The sequence below is a fragment of the Apodemus sylvaticus genome, chromosome 17 (genome assembly GCF_947179515.1).
Source record: "Apodemus sylvaticus chromosome 17, mApoSyl1.1, whole genome shotgun sequence".
NCBI classification, from domain to species: Eukaryota; Metazoa; Chordata; class Mammalia; order Rodentia; family Muridae; genus Apodemus; species Apodemus sylvaticus.
In genome coordinates, this window is record NC_067488.1 from 68,252,182 (window position 1) to 68,266,158 (window position 13,977).

A 13,977-nucleotide genomic window follows, 5' to 3' on the forward strand; every position below is an offset into this window, starting at 1 on the left:
GAGAGAGGACCTATGCACAGATGTTGAGGGTATTGCAGTATGTTCTGCTATGCTTCAATTCATGGAGTCTGGAAAGACGGTAGCATCTAAGGCTTTGGAGCAAGTGGCTTGTCTGAGATGACAACAGCCAGGTGGAAGTAGGGCCTGGAGGTGAGATCGTAGCTTTTGCTTCCATATCTCAGGCTCCCTCGCTTTCCTGTCCACATTGGTTCCTGAGATGACCCATTAAAGTGTTCCCACGGTCAGAACGCTGTGGAAGTGATAAGGTCTGTAGTCTGGCAGCAGCCCTCTGGACACTCCCAGCTACGGGATGTTTCTTTCCAAAGCTGTTCCTAGCCATCTTTTGATTTCACAGGCCACCTGATCTTTCTTGATTTGTTTGGGATTTCTGCTCCAAATTTAGGGCACTTGGGAGTCGGCCCCAACTATTGAAAAAAAAAAAGATTTATTGCATGAACTCTAGAAAAAGAGCATTTAGAAACATTAGGAGAAAATGTTCCACAATCTGCCAGAGAGGGGTTTATATTCCTCCATGCTGAGCTGAGTGCCTGCCCTTTGCAACGTTGTATAATGACCTCTTCTGCCTCTGCTATGCTTCCTTCTGGTTTTAAACAATTGTGTCCATGTGGGCAAAGCATTAACCATTTTTCCCTGAAGCTGGGCATTTATTCTTTCTCTTTATGTTTACAACATTTATTAGTGCATTTTAGATGAAATACACCAGCCATTTATGTCCAGATGCAAACACACACTTCTGTCGGACAACACAGGTAGACCTCATGAACTTCACATTAGGTCTCCTGCTGGGGACAGCCCTTCCTTCTCAGAGAGCGCACATGAGCCAAGGCTTCTTTCCTACGCCCTGTTAAGTACAGAATTTGAGAGTAACCCTTTATTACTGTCCCTGTCTCTGCCAGGAGAACAATTTTATGCTGACCAAATAATAATACTAAATCCAAATTAAGGCTTGTGTTTCATTTACCTGTGATCTTTACATATCCCTTAAAAGACAGCTACTCTTTTTGCTTTTTACAAAAATATTGTTGGTGTCAGTTTAGAAATATTAGAACAGAAGAAGACATATCAGGGTAGTTTTCCTCCGAGTCTAGGAGACATTAATACAGGGAAATGTTTATAAAATATTTTGTTCACACACACACACAAACATACACACAACAAATGAATAAACAAACAAACAAAAACACAAAACAAAAACAGCTTTTGCCTACAAGGACAGTCCTGTTACAGCAAGTGTCTCCGCGCTCATCCCAGCTGTGGTCCCAAGGTCACTAGACACTTCATAGTTTTATCCAAGATCTCTCCGGCACACCCCAAAACAAACAACTCAATGCTGCTTCTTAGGAAAAGATCAATTTGATATTTAAGGAGAAATCTCTCCTGAGAGATTACTACCCTTTGGTCTCTTCATAGTAAGAGATGAATGATAAATGATCAAGTTGGGGGAGTTTGTCAGCAATGCCATTTCAGCAACACATAGGTATGAGGTTTGTAAGCAGATGCTACTGGCAGGCAAATACTCCCCTCCCAGGGTTCGGAAAGTACCCAACCCAGCAGGTGTGTGTATATATAGGGACTGAGCCAGAACCTTTCTGAGAGAGTCTCAGCTCCCTCAGCCCCTGCTCTCTGCCTCCTTTCAGCTGGGTCCTTGCTATCTGTGCCTCTGGTTGCCCTAGCAACCATGAGCCGCCAGTTCAGTTCTCAGTCTGCATTTAGCTCAAGGAGCAGGAGGGCCTATAGCAGCAGGTCTTTATCAGGCTTTGGAGGTGGGAGACAGGCTTTGGTGTCTGTGAGTCAGTCGAGGAAGTATGGAGGTGATTACGGTGGTGGGTTCAGTTCCAGGAGTCTCTACAGTCTGGGTGGTAGTAAAAGCATCTTTGGAAGCCTAGTGGGGCGAAGTGCTAGTGGTTTCTGCCAGAGTAGAGGGGTAGGAGGAGGATTTGGAGGAGGGTTTGGAGGAGGAAGAAGCTTTGGTGGAGGTGGCTTTGGGGGTGGCTATGGTGGAGGTGGCAGATTTGGAGGTGGTTTTGGGGGTGCTGGATTTGGCCCTGGCAACTTTGGGCTTGGGGGCTTTGGCCCTTCTTATCCTCCCGGGGGCATCCATGAGGTGACTATTAACCAGAGTCTCCTGGAGCCCCTTCACCTGGAGGTGGATCCTGAAATTCAGAGGGTCAAGACCCACGAGCGGGAACAGATCAAGACTCTCAACAACAAGTTTGCCTCCTTCATTGACAAGGTGAGTACCTCAGGGGCAGGGAGAGTCCCTGCTCGCCATAGACCGGCCAAGAGGGCCTCACACTCTGCCAGAATGCAGCTACCTACAGCTGTGTTGTTTAAATTGACAGCAGTTACTTCCTCTTGTGTGTGTGTTGGGAACTCAGAAAGCGGTTAACCTAGGCTTTCACTGGGCTTTAACATAAGCATTTAATACAGGCTTGGGGGGTGTGCACTGTTAGTAGGAAGGCAGATAAGAGGTGTGGTGACACCCAACAGATGCACACGGCACTCATCTCACATTCATCCTTACCCACGTTCCACTCACCTGTGTACCTTGGCACCCACTCAATCACCTGTGCTCCCCACATCCATCCTTCTACTCTCCATCCACACACACCTATGTACATTCACCACTCACTTACTCAAACATATCTATCCACCATCCATCCATCCATCTGTCCCTTCCCTCTCTCCATCCATCCATCCATCCATCCATCCATCCATCCATCCATTGTCCACGCATCATTTATCCATCATCCACTATCTATCCATTTATCCATCCATTCATCCTTCATCATCATCCATCTAAGATCCATCTATGATCCATCATCCATCCACCCATCCATTCTTCCATCCATCTATCATCCATCATCTATCCATTTGTCTATCTATCCGCTTACACACACACACACACACACACACACACACACACACACACACACCATTCATTTACCTACTCATCCACACATATCTAGCCATCTACTTATCTTCTCAGGTGCACAAATCCATTAATCTATTCACATCCATCCATCTATCTCCATTCATCCATGCAATCCATCCGCCTACCCACCGCCCCACCCACCCACACATCCAACATCCTTCTAGCCATCATCTGTATCCATCCATTTATATATTCACTCACTCACTCATCTATCACTTGCACAACCATTATCTACTCCGCCTTCTGCCCACACTCATATACATAGCCAACATAAAGGCTTGCACCCGTTCCCTGATATGCACTCATCTGTGTATTAACCTACTGTCTTAGTCAAGGTTTATATTCCTGCACAAATGTCATGACCAAGAAGCAAGTTGGGGAGGAAAGGGTTTATTCAGCTTACATTTCCACATTGCTGTTTATCACTAAAGGAAATCAGGACTGGAACTCAAGCAGGTCAGGAAGCAGGAGCTGATGCAGGGGCCATGGAGGGACATTTCTTACTGGCTTGCTTCCCCTGGCTTGCTCAGCTTGCTTTCTTATAGAACCCAAAACATGGGTACTAGCCCATGGGTGGTACCACCCTCAAGGAGCCATCCCCTTAATCACTAATTGAGAAAATGCCACACAGCTGGATCTCATGGAGGCATTTCCTCATCTGAAGCTCCTTTCTCTGTGGTAATTCCAGCTTGTGTCAAGTTGACAGCTACCCATTCACCTATCTATCAGTCTGCCTGCCCAATTGTCCCACTCGCATTCAATGCACAAATATTTGATTAGGTCTTCTGTATACCACTGTTCATAAAAGCTATAAGGGCTACTGGGACACAAGTTATACTCTCAGGAAGCTCCAAAGTGGAATGGCAGAGAATAGTGACAGTTTATGAGAGATGTGTCAGATGTGCTACTCTTTGGGTCATTGATAGCACAAAGGTGCCTGAGCTGTGCCTGCTGGATACTAGGAGTGCTTTGCTGGGAGACTAACCCTAATTTGCTGGAAATTAATCTGGGATTTTCACTTGATCAGGGCTCCTGAAAAGGACAAAAGCCTATTACATTTTACAGCAGGGACACTAAAGGAATTAGAGGAATTAGTGGTTTCATATTCTCTCTTTGGAGCTGGCCCTGTGAGGACAATCAGTCTTTTGGGCCTTCAGTCAGGAAGAAAGCAAACTTTGGTTACTATAATTTCTCATCCTGTTTTCTGCTTCACCTTTGGTACAGCCTGGGCTATTCTCAATAGCACTGCAGAGCCATCCATACAAAAGCCAGCAGCACCCTCTCCTTTAAAAATCTGCCCTGGAGTTTTGCCTCATTTGGAGTAAAAGCCACAAGCTGAGAAGGCGCCAAAGCCACTGTCACCAACCATACTGCTGTCATGGAGTGTAGAACTGATTTTTTCCCCACTCCCTGGGAGTGACACCACAGAAGGAAGAGAGATAGTGGCAGGAATTTTTCATGGGGGTGTTACAAGCTGTGCTGACAAGTCGACTGTGAGGGTAGGTTGCCCAACCCCTTGCTGTGATAAAGCCAGCCAAGACAGGCCTGAGAACGATGCCCTGATTACATTCTTCTCATTAGAGTCAGAAACCAAAGGGACTTCGCAGGGCTGGCTTCCTAGACAGGCGAAGTCTTGGGGGCTGGGAATTCTGGGTGCCCTATAGTGCTTCATCACAGGGCTATATGCAAAGTGCTGTTCTGACCCTGAAGAGCAGAGGTTTTTCCTATCCCTTTCACAGATCCTGGAGAAGGGTGCTGGATTTTGGAGACTCTCTCTCTCTCTCTCTGCCTCCCTCCCTTCCCCCTCTCTCTCTGTTGATGTGATGGTTATAAATGTATAAATGTATTTGTGCAAGAATGAGTGTGTACACTTGCACTTGTGCACAAGTGAGTGTGTGAATATGGATGTCTGTGTGGATGTGAATATTTGTGCATGTAAATATGTATATGGAGGTATATGTGATACACATATATGTATATATATGTATATGGATGTGACACTGTGCATATGTGTGTACACACAGTTGTGTATGCCTGTGTTCACACAACTGTACGTACCTGAGGGAAGCACACTACAGCCCAGCCCTCTCTATCACTGTATGGGAGGGGAAGGTCCACCTGTGGGCAACTGGCAGGGGAAAAGTGAAAACTGGGTTTGGTGACACGAAGCAAATGCCATGTGTACACTTGGTCTATGTACCCAGATCCCTCTCTGTGCCATCTTTGTTCCCACTGCTAGAGAGGAAGACATAGTAAAAACATAGAGCCATTTCCAGTCTCTCTTTCCTAGGCAAGCAAGGGAAATAGCAAATTTGGGTCATTTTTCAAATGTCAGCCCAAAGCTCTTACACTTGGGCATTTAAATGCATTGCAGGATTTTAAAAAGCAAAAGCATATGTTTTAAAATTTATGGATGGGTTATGATAGTATTTAAATGAAGTTGCTGTCTCAAAAACCACAGTGACAGTCAGCAAACATGGTGGTGGATGCAGGGGGCACCCACCTAAGAATATTTCAAGATCGGTTGTTCCTTCTGCTTCTTGTCTGCAGTCATGGTCTATGTTCCAATAATAAAGACAATGGACGTGGTATTCGCTTATGTTGGCATGGACAAATTGTGGGGGTGAGAGGTCCATTATATAAATGGTATAGCTGGATGGAACTGGCTGGGGTGACCTAAGGAACCACATTGCCTCCCTTGATGGTCAGAAGGCCCATCTTGAATTTCTGAGGCTTGAATGTGCTGTAAGGCTGCTGATTTCTCTTCCCATGGAGAAAGCTGTTCTGAGCTTGGGGTGTTCTTTAGGTTCGCTTCCTGGAGCAGCAGAACCAGGTGCTACAGACAAAATGGGAGCTGCTGCAGCAGGTGAACACCTCCATTCGGACCAGCAGCCTGGAGCCAATCTTTGAGGACTTCATCAATCAACTGCAGAGGCAGGTGGATGCTCTGACCACCGAGCAGTTGCGCCAGAACACGGAGATCAGGACCATGCAGGATGTTGTGGAGGACTACAAGAACAAGTGAGGAGCCAGGGTGGGGCAAAGGGCTCAAGGAGAAAACTGTCAGGGTCCTTCTGCTGCGGGTGGGAGCGGCAGAAGGTAGGCTCTGCATTGTGTAACTGCAGGGGGCACCATTTTACACGTGATACTCCTGTGTAGGACAGCAGTGACAGCCAGGTGTCAAGTTACATGGAGCAGGTGTGGGTGTGGGGGTTGGAGGGTGGGGTAGGGAATGGGGGAGGGGAGGGCAGGAGATTGGTGAGGCCTACTACAAGTTCACCTCTCTGCCTGGAGTGTGCCCTCCTTGCTGAGTTCTTAAATTTTAGATGCATCCTGTTGCATCCAACTCTGCACCCCACGCCAGTGCTTCTGATCCAGTGGGTCTGGGTGCAGCCAGTATACGTGTATCTCGAATGTGTGATGCTACTGGGGACCACACACTGAGAAACAATATTTAATAGTTCTTAGTATTGGCCTTTTCTAAGCACAAGCAATTATGGGCAGTCATGGTAGGGATGACAGTTGAGTTTCAGACCAGCTGTCCATGAGTGATTGCAGGTGCCCCAGTGGCCTTTGACAGCACCTTGATGTGCTAACTGTGTTGGGTCACTGGAGGGTCAGGTGTGTGTGAGTCTACAGGGGAAAAAAAACAAAAACATTTTGGAGGTGGAGACAAAACTGTAGTTGAAATATTTTTCTCTTAAAAGATTTAGTTAAGGTGGTTATGTTGATGGAAAAAGCTTGAGGGAACACATATAAAGGAAGTCACAACATCAGAATAAATGTGAACATTTGGGGGACAGTCTGTGTGCGTGCGTGCATGCCTCTGAGGTTTCCTGTCAGGTCCTCATCCTGTTGTTAGGAGTTTGGGAGCTACCTGTAGCCATTCATCTGCCAGAGCACCAGTCCCTGGCAGGGGGCAGCAGTGCTGTGAGCAGGGGGTGGGGGCGGGATGAGGTAGGGGTGGGGTGGGGGCGGGAGTGGGAGTGGGGATGGGTTCAGGACAGCGGAGGATTGGGAGCGTCTGGGTTTTCTGCTGGGAGGCTGAATCTCAAGAGGCTGAGGTGAGCCCTTACAGCCTGCTTCTTGCCTCCCTCAGGTATGAGGATGAAATCAACAAACGGACCAATGCAGAGAATGACTTTGTTGTTTTGAAGAAGGTAAAGGAAAAGAGGGGTCCTCGGGGATTGAGTAGGAGAAAACCCTGGGGGTACTCTGTGCTAGGGACAGGATGAAGTCTTGGACTGAAACTAAAGTTGCAGAAAGTCAGGTCCATTCAACTGTGGCTCAAGGAGTCCTTTAGGCTTTGGAAATGGAAATTAAGTTAACAGGCAGCTTTCAAATGTCAGCTATGTGTAGCCTTGGGACTGGGAAAGGACCTATGGAGTTGATGTCACTGACTGAGGAGGTGTGGAGGTGCTGTTGTGCCTCTTTCTGGCTAGGAAAGTCAGTTTCCAGGTCTGACTTGAGTGAAGTGATGACATTTTTAGCCAGGAAGTGGCTTTTGCCACTGGCCTGGGGGCAGCCAGGAAGCTGGTGGCCGGCGGTGCCTGGGTGATAAAACTGAACCCCTTTGCTACACAGGACGTGGATGCTGCTTTCATGGGCAAATCAGACTTGCAGTCCAAAGTGGACACGCTGTATGGGGAGATCAACTTCCTCAAATATCTATTTGATACGGTGAGTGCAGCCCCTTTTCTTTTCCACATCCCATAAGAGTGCAAACTGGGGCAGGCTCACCCCACCAGCACCAGCGTCCTTCCTCAATTGGGTCATTCCCTCAACTTGAGTGGTTCTGGGGGAGCAGTGGAGATGTGGGCGGGGCAGTGAGACCAGCGAGGGTGAAGTAGTTCCCTGCTTCATGCTCTCAGGCCATCTGGGACATGAGGGTAACAACCGGGTCTTCACACCCTGTGGGAAGTCCATAGGACTCTGGGAGAACCCCATAGAAGGCAATAGAAGGAATTTTGTGGTAAGAACAAACTGAAGGGGAGCAGGATAGTGTGCTCCCCACCTGTCACTTGTGTCTAACATGGGGGTTCATGCTCTGACCTGACCTGAGTGCTGTGTCAGACTAACTTCATAGTCAAATGGCTCCAAACTGGATTCTTTCCCATTGTCTCTGAGGACTCTATGGCAACAAGAGGCAACTGTGTCTGTCAAGGGCCTGTATCAGAAGGGTGGTGAAGCCACAGCAAGGCTGGGCAGTTTGTACAAGAGAAGCTTGATGCAGTCACGAGCTGCTTCCTCCTGCCCAGGTGCCATTAGTCATTACCTTTAGTCAATACACTTAAGACCTTCCCTTTATGTTTCATAGCACAAAACAATGGAGAGAACATCAAGAGGCCTTTCTAGTCCAGATTTCTGGCTTCCCCAGACGTCCTTGAGGGAGAAGGGTGGAAGGAGTGAACTGTGTTCTGTGTCTCGCAGGAGCTGTCCCAGATACAAACCCACGTCAGTGACACCAATGTCATCTTGTCAATGGACAATAACCGCTCCCTGGACCTGGACAGCATCATCGATGCCGTGCGCACCCAATACGAATTAATTGCACAGAAGAGCAAAGATGAGGCTGAGGCCCTATACCAGACCAAGGTGAGCTTAGGTTTCCAGTTTTTACTCCAAAATAAACAGACAGCCTTCAAATTGCTATTGCCTCCTGTCTGTGGAGTCTAACATATCTATAAAAACCTCATATATAAATATAAATATAAATATAAATATAAATATAAATATAAATATAAATATAAATATAAATATAAATATAAATATAAATATAAACCTCACATATAAAGACTTCAGAAATTATCTTTCTCTCCTCCACACTGAATAGGACAGGATAGTTCCTGCCTATTTTGTTTGTCTGCTCATTTTTAGTTAATCCTTCTGGAGAACTCATAGGTGCCAGGCTACTTAATTTTCCTAAGCTTTGTAACAAGCAACTGTCCTGAAAACACTCACTAAACCCAGGTGTGCAATTTACAAACCCTTAACCCCTACAACATTTGTTATTTTTAATAGCACATTTTTTAGTTTTCCACTTTTTTAATGTATCATCTCTTAGAAATCTTAAGAGTCACTTTCTGCTACTCCAAATATTTTTAAAACATTCCTAGCAGTACGGGAACTTAACTGGGTGAATAGACTTGTCACTGTGCCACTGGGCATTGTTTCGACAACTTCTTGGGTAAGAATTGATGTTTTTGAACGTTTAAGACTCTAGTTGAAGGAGCAAAGGTTGAAGCCCCCAGTTATCGCGTTCTGAATAACTAGGATGTGGCGACCTGCTCTGTGGATTTTAAAGCCAATTCCAATGCCACCAACTTCTGTCCCACAGTCTGAAAACATGTTCTGGGCTGTGGTGGATTTTGTAGGAGACTGGGGAAGGAGAGCTTTGTCAGAATGCACATTTGTCAACTCTTCCTGAGGATGCCCTGGGTATAGTCTGGTTGATACAGCGATACTGACCATGATGGTGCCTCTGGCCCATAGTACCAGGAGCTGCAGATCACAGCTGGGAAACATGGAGATGACCTGAAAAATACTAAGATGGAGATCTCAGAGCTCAACCGCAGCATCCAGAGGCTGCAGGCAGAGATTGCCAACGTCAAGAAGCAGGTAGGATTCAGGGTGGGCTCACCAGGCATGCTACCTCCCGTAAGGCCCAGGTCAGATTGTAGGAGCTCAATACCTCTGTGCTCCCTCACCTGTTTCCGATTTAGGTCGAACAGATGCACGGATCCATTTCCGGTGCAGAGGAGAGAGGAGAAAGGGCACTCCAGGATGCCAAGCAGAAGCTGCAGGAAATGGAAGAGGCCCTACAGCAGTCTAAGGAGGACCTGGCCAAGCTGCTGAGAGACTACCAGGCAATGCTGGGTGCCAAGCTGTCCTTGGACGCGGAGATCGCCACCTACCGCCAGCTTTTGGAGGGCGAGGAGAGCAGGTGGGTGTACAGTCGCCATGTTCCATGAGCCAAAGATATGGATACACCCATGGAGTAAAGAGATTGGAGGGGCTTTCCCATGTGTTCCCGGGAAGATTGTCCAGGGTGAGCGGGAACATTCAAGTTAGGATGTATAAGTTACAAGGGTAGGGAAGAAGTCATTGCTACCTGCCCCCTTCTCCCAAGCACTGCGCTTCTACCCTAGCCAAAGCTGGGTGCAGCCATGTGTGACCCACAGATGCTACAAGGCTACATGTCAGTGCTGAGGGACACCTCTGCTCTACCCTCCCACCAGCCTGTCTGCTCTTATGATTGATGCGTATACTTTGATTTCACAGGATGTCGGGGGCCCTGCAGAGCCAAGTGAGCATCTGTAAGTAGCAGCATCCTGGGACAGGAGGCTGGTTGGTGCTGGGCAGAAGGTGGACTGGGCCCCATTGCTTTTGTTTTCTAATCTCATACAAAAAACACCAAAGTGAGAAAGGCCTACTTTCCTTGCTTGAGATACTCGATAACACCTGCTAGAGATCATTGGATATGTACTCAGTAAGAACTGAGCACAGAGGACCTGTCTCTAAACAGGGGTGGCACACTTTACTAAAGTGAATGCCTACATCCTTCTGAAGTGTGCCGTTGCCTTCCAGTGCCTCTGTTTGCAAAGGAGAGGGCATCATTGATTCCCGGCTGCAGGCGCTCAGGGCTGATGCTGCCCTGAGGGTCCCTCGGCTGAGTTCTCCTGACCATTCTGTGTCTGTCCTTTCCGGTACAGCTGTGCAGAGTAGCCAGGTGACCATTGGTGGCGGCGGCTCAGGAAGTTATGGAGGCGGCAGTTCCCGCGGAGGCGGAGGCAGCGGCGGTTACGGAGGAGGATCAGGCTCCCGTGGTGGCGGCGGTGGCAGTGGAGGCGGGAGCTATGTCTCAAGTAGCAGAAGCAGCAGCAAATACAGCGGCGGCGGCGGCGGCTCCTCCCGCACGCAGATACTGCAGACCTCCACCCACAGCTCGCGCAGGCACGTGGTGGAGTAGCAGCCACGCTGCTGCACTTGTATAGCCTTCTCCCGCAATCTCTCCCGGGCTCTCTCACCTATCTTTTCTCAATGGGTCTCAGCACGTGTCCGGGTGACACTCAGACTCTGGTCTTACCACTATCCTGATCCTCAGGGGCTTTGTCCAGCAACGAAGAAAAAGCTTGGTGAACAACTTCACTAAGCTCCCCAGTCCCAGGTTCGTTGGTAAACTGGACAGCTCAGTAAATAATAACCCACCCTGCAGAGGCAAGCTTGCTTAGCAAGGGAGCCATGTGAGCCAAGAGCCTTCTGTAGGCTCACACTCTTTCACCAGGACAGCAAGGGTAGGTTTGTTGTTCTGATTCAGTACCTGCAGGCCATGCCTGTGCTGACCTGTGTCCACTGGTTAAGTCTGTCGGATATTTCAGTTGATATGGAGACTTAAGAAGTGGGTGTGGATGGGATAGGTTGGTCATCAAGCTCTGTTTCTATCCCTCCCACTTTCAGCAGACCCCTGCATTTAGAGCCATCCCCTTCCCTGCTGAGAAGTGCTCAAACACCAGCACGGTGGTGGGGCAGCCCTGCTCCATACAATTGTCTGGGCCTGGGGAGTGAGAGTTGCTGACTTGGATTGTAGAGTGGTCCAGCCTTGTGCCAATGTGGAAATGGCCAGGCTTTTTGCAGACAACTCAAGATTCGTTTTCAGACCTCCTTTGTCCCTTCTGTTCTCTGGTTCTGAGACTTTGTCTCCTAATTTAAAATTTAATTTACAGTTCTATCAGAAATACTTGAGCTGTGCTGAGGGGGCAGGAAGAGGAAAGGACCAGCCAATGAAGAGTCATGAGAGAGGGAATGTGCCTTTGCTTCGTGTCCGGAGACCCTTTCACTTGCTTGCCTAGTTTCTACATCTATAATTCTGTCCGGGAGAGCTTCTCTGCAGGGGCTGCTGGGTAATGCTTGTGACCTCATTTCCTGGTTGGAAGTTGAACTCTGAAGGGCTTGGCAGTTCTGTTTTTTTTTTTTTCTACAAAATAAATTTCTCTGTGATCTCTGTACATTGTGTGGTCAGAAGACGAGTTATTATTTTGTCAGCACTTTAAAATTAATTCTAATTTGAAAAGTTAAGGCTTATTCTTTTTTCTTCTCATGTGAGTATGGGTATATATGTGCACAGGAGCACATGTATGCGTATGTGTGTGCAGCTGTGTGCACATGCCTATGGAGACAGAGGACATTAGCTGTCAGTCTTTGGATGTTGTCTCTTTCTTTCTTTCTTTCTTTCTTTCTTTCTTTCTTTCTTTCTTTCTTTCTTTCTTTCTTTCTTTCTTTCTTCTTCCTTCCTTTTCTTTTTCTTTTTTCTTTTGGTGTGTGTGTGTGGGGGGGGAGGATGACAGGTTCTCTAACTGGCTTGTAATTCACCACTTAGCCTAGGTGGTGGGCTGCCCAGTGAGCCCGGTGCACCCACCCTTCTCTGTCTGACCTGGTGCTAAGATTGCAAGTGTGTGTCACTATGCCAGGCTTTTAAATTCTGGGAGAAAACTCAGGTTCTCATGCTTGCAATGAGTAGAAGCACATCCCTGTGGTGGTATCACTGCCCCCCAAGGATTATTGCCTTTATTATTTTTTTATTGTCTAATCAGCACACCATCTTGGAAAGGCCCCCAAACTCTCACCCTTACTAGCCTGTAAAGTTGCTCGTCCTTCAAAAGCCAAGCCACACAGCTGTTCAACGGGATATTTGTGTAGCTCCTACGGTGGCTTAAAGTGGGATGCAATCAAACTGGAGTGAATTGCTGTGCAGAAGGCAGTCAGTGGCTCAGGCACTGGAGGCCATGCAGGATGGATAGACCTCTGAGCCTTGAGCTGCTGAAACGCAGATGATATATTACAAGGGAAAGAAGGTTCAGAGGGAAGAGAAAGCAGAGAGAGTGTGTGTCTCTGGGTCCTCCAACTTGATGGCATAAACAAGACCCCTGAGGACCCAAGCAGACCGGAATGATGGAACTGCATCAGGGGTCATCAGAGAGTAGGGGTGGCTTCTGGAGACTGGAAAGTTGTCCGGGGCTTGAGGTTAAAGCAGGGGCAGATGTGGGCAGGCAGGACTCTCTGGAGACTAAAAGGTAAGGAGAGAAACTAAATCAGGAGGCAAGGGAACTGAGGCACACTCAAAGACAGAGTGGCTTTAATAGAGGCTTTAAGATCAACGAGGTGAAGAAACATTTAAAACAGAGCAAACCACTCCATAACTGCGTCCTATGTAAAAGTTCAGAGTCTGTCTGTGGGTATAACATAAGATTTCCATTCAGTGAAGGAGTATAGACAGAACTCTGATATGAGATGCATTTGGTTTTGACCACAACTTATCTCGGTAAAATGTATTCCCAGGCACACCTGACATTCTGCCTTGGCAGCAGGCCTGTTGGAAGAAGGCTAAGGGAGGGAGATGTGAGTAGAGGGATTGTCCCAATGGAAATAGAAGGAGAGGATACAGAAGCAGGATTCTGTATTTAAAATAAAAAGACAAGAGCCCAGGCAGCAGCCAAGGGAGAGTAGGGTAGGCAGCAGTGAACGTAAAAATGATTGACAGTGCTTAGCTGTTGGTGAGAACACGTTAGTCAACAGGGCGTGGTGATGGCTGTGGGAACCAGGAAGAGAAGAATCAGGAAGAGGAGTTGTCAGACCACTCCGGGGGCTCTGAATGCTAAGATTAGTAACAGAGAGGAGCCCATTCAGTGGAGCAGTGACCAAGACAGTAGTGGTGGGCATCATAAGTCTGGCCGTGAAAGGAAAGGCCGGAGGAACTGAGGAGCAGCCTGGGGAGGAGGGAGCTGGGTTTGTTACGTGCAGAGAGCCTGCCTAGGCAAGAAGGTTTGTCTCCAGCCGATGACCCAGTTGGACAGGTGGAAACTACAGCAGATTTGGTTTCAGTGAGAGCCACCATTTGTGACTGTGATGAGAGAGGCCCCTTGGGGGAGTTTTCAGGTTGCAAGCCATGTTGACTGACTGCTTGGCACTAGGTTGAGGGAAGTCACAGGGATGGTTGGGATGTGTGCATGAAGGCATTCCACATC

At 47.7% G+C, this 13,977-nt stretch overlaps 1 protein-coding gene across 1 annotated transcript; it reads left to right on the plus strand.

Moving 5' to 3' along the window:
* The first annotated feature begins 1,699 nt into the window (after positions 1-1,699).
* Positions 1,700-11,906, plus strand: LOC127667535 (keratin, type II cytoskeletal 1b). The gene is made up of 9 exons (XM_052160598.1): positions 1,700-2,254; positions 5,763-5,977; positions 7,056-7,116; positions 7,541-7,636; positions 8,387-8,551; positions 9,449-9,574; positions 9,679-9,899; positions 10,238-10,272; positions 10,669-11,906. Exons 1-9 carry the CDS (start codon positions 1,700-1,702, stop codon positions 10,923-10,925), a joined length of 1,731 nt encoding a protein of 576 aa, XP_052016558.1. The 3' UTR covers positions 10,926-11,906.
* The last annotated feature ends 2,071 nt before the right edge of the window (positions 11,907-13,977 follow it).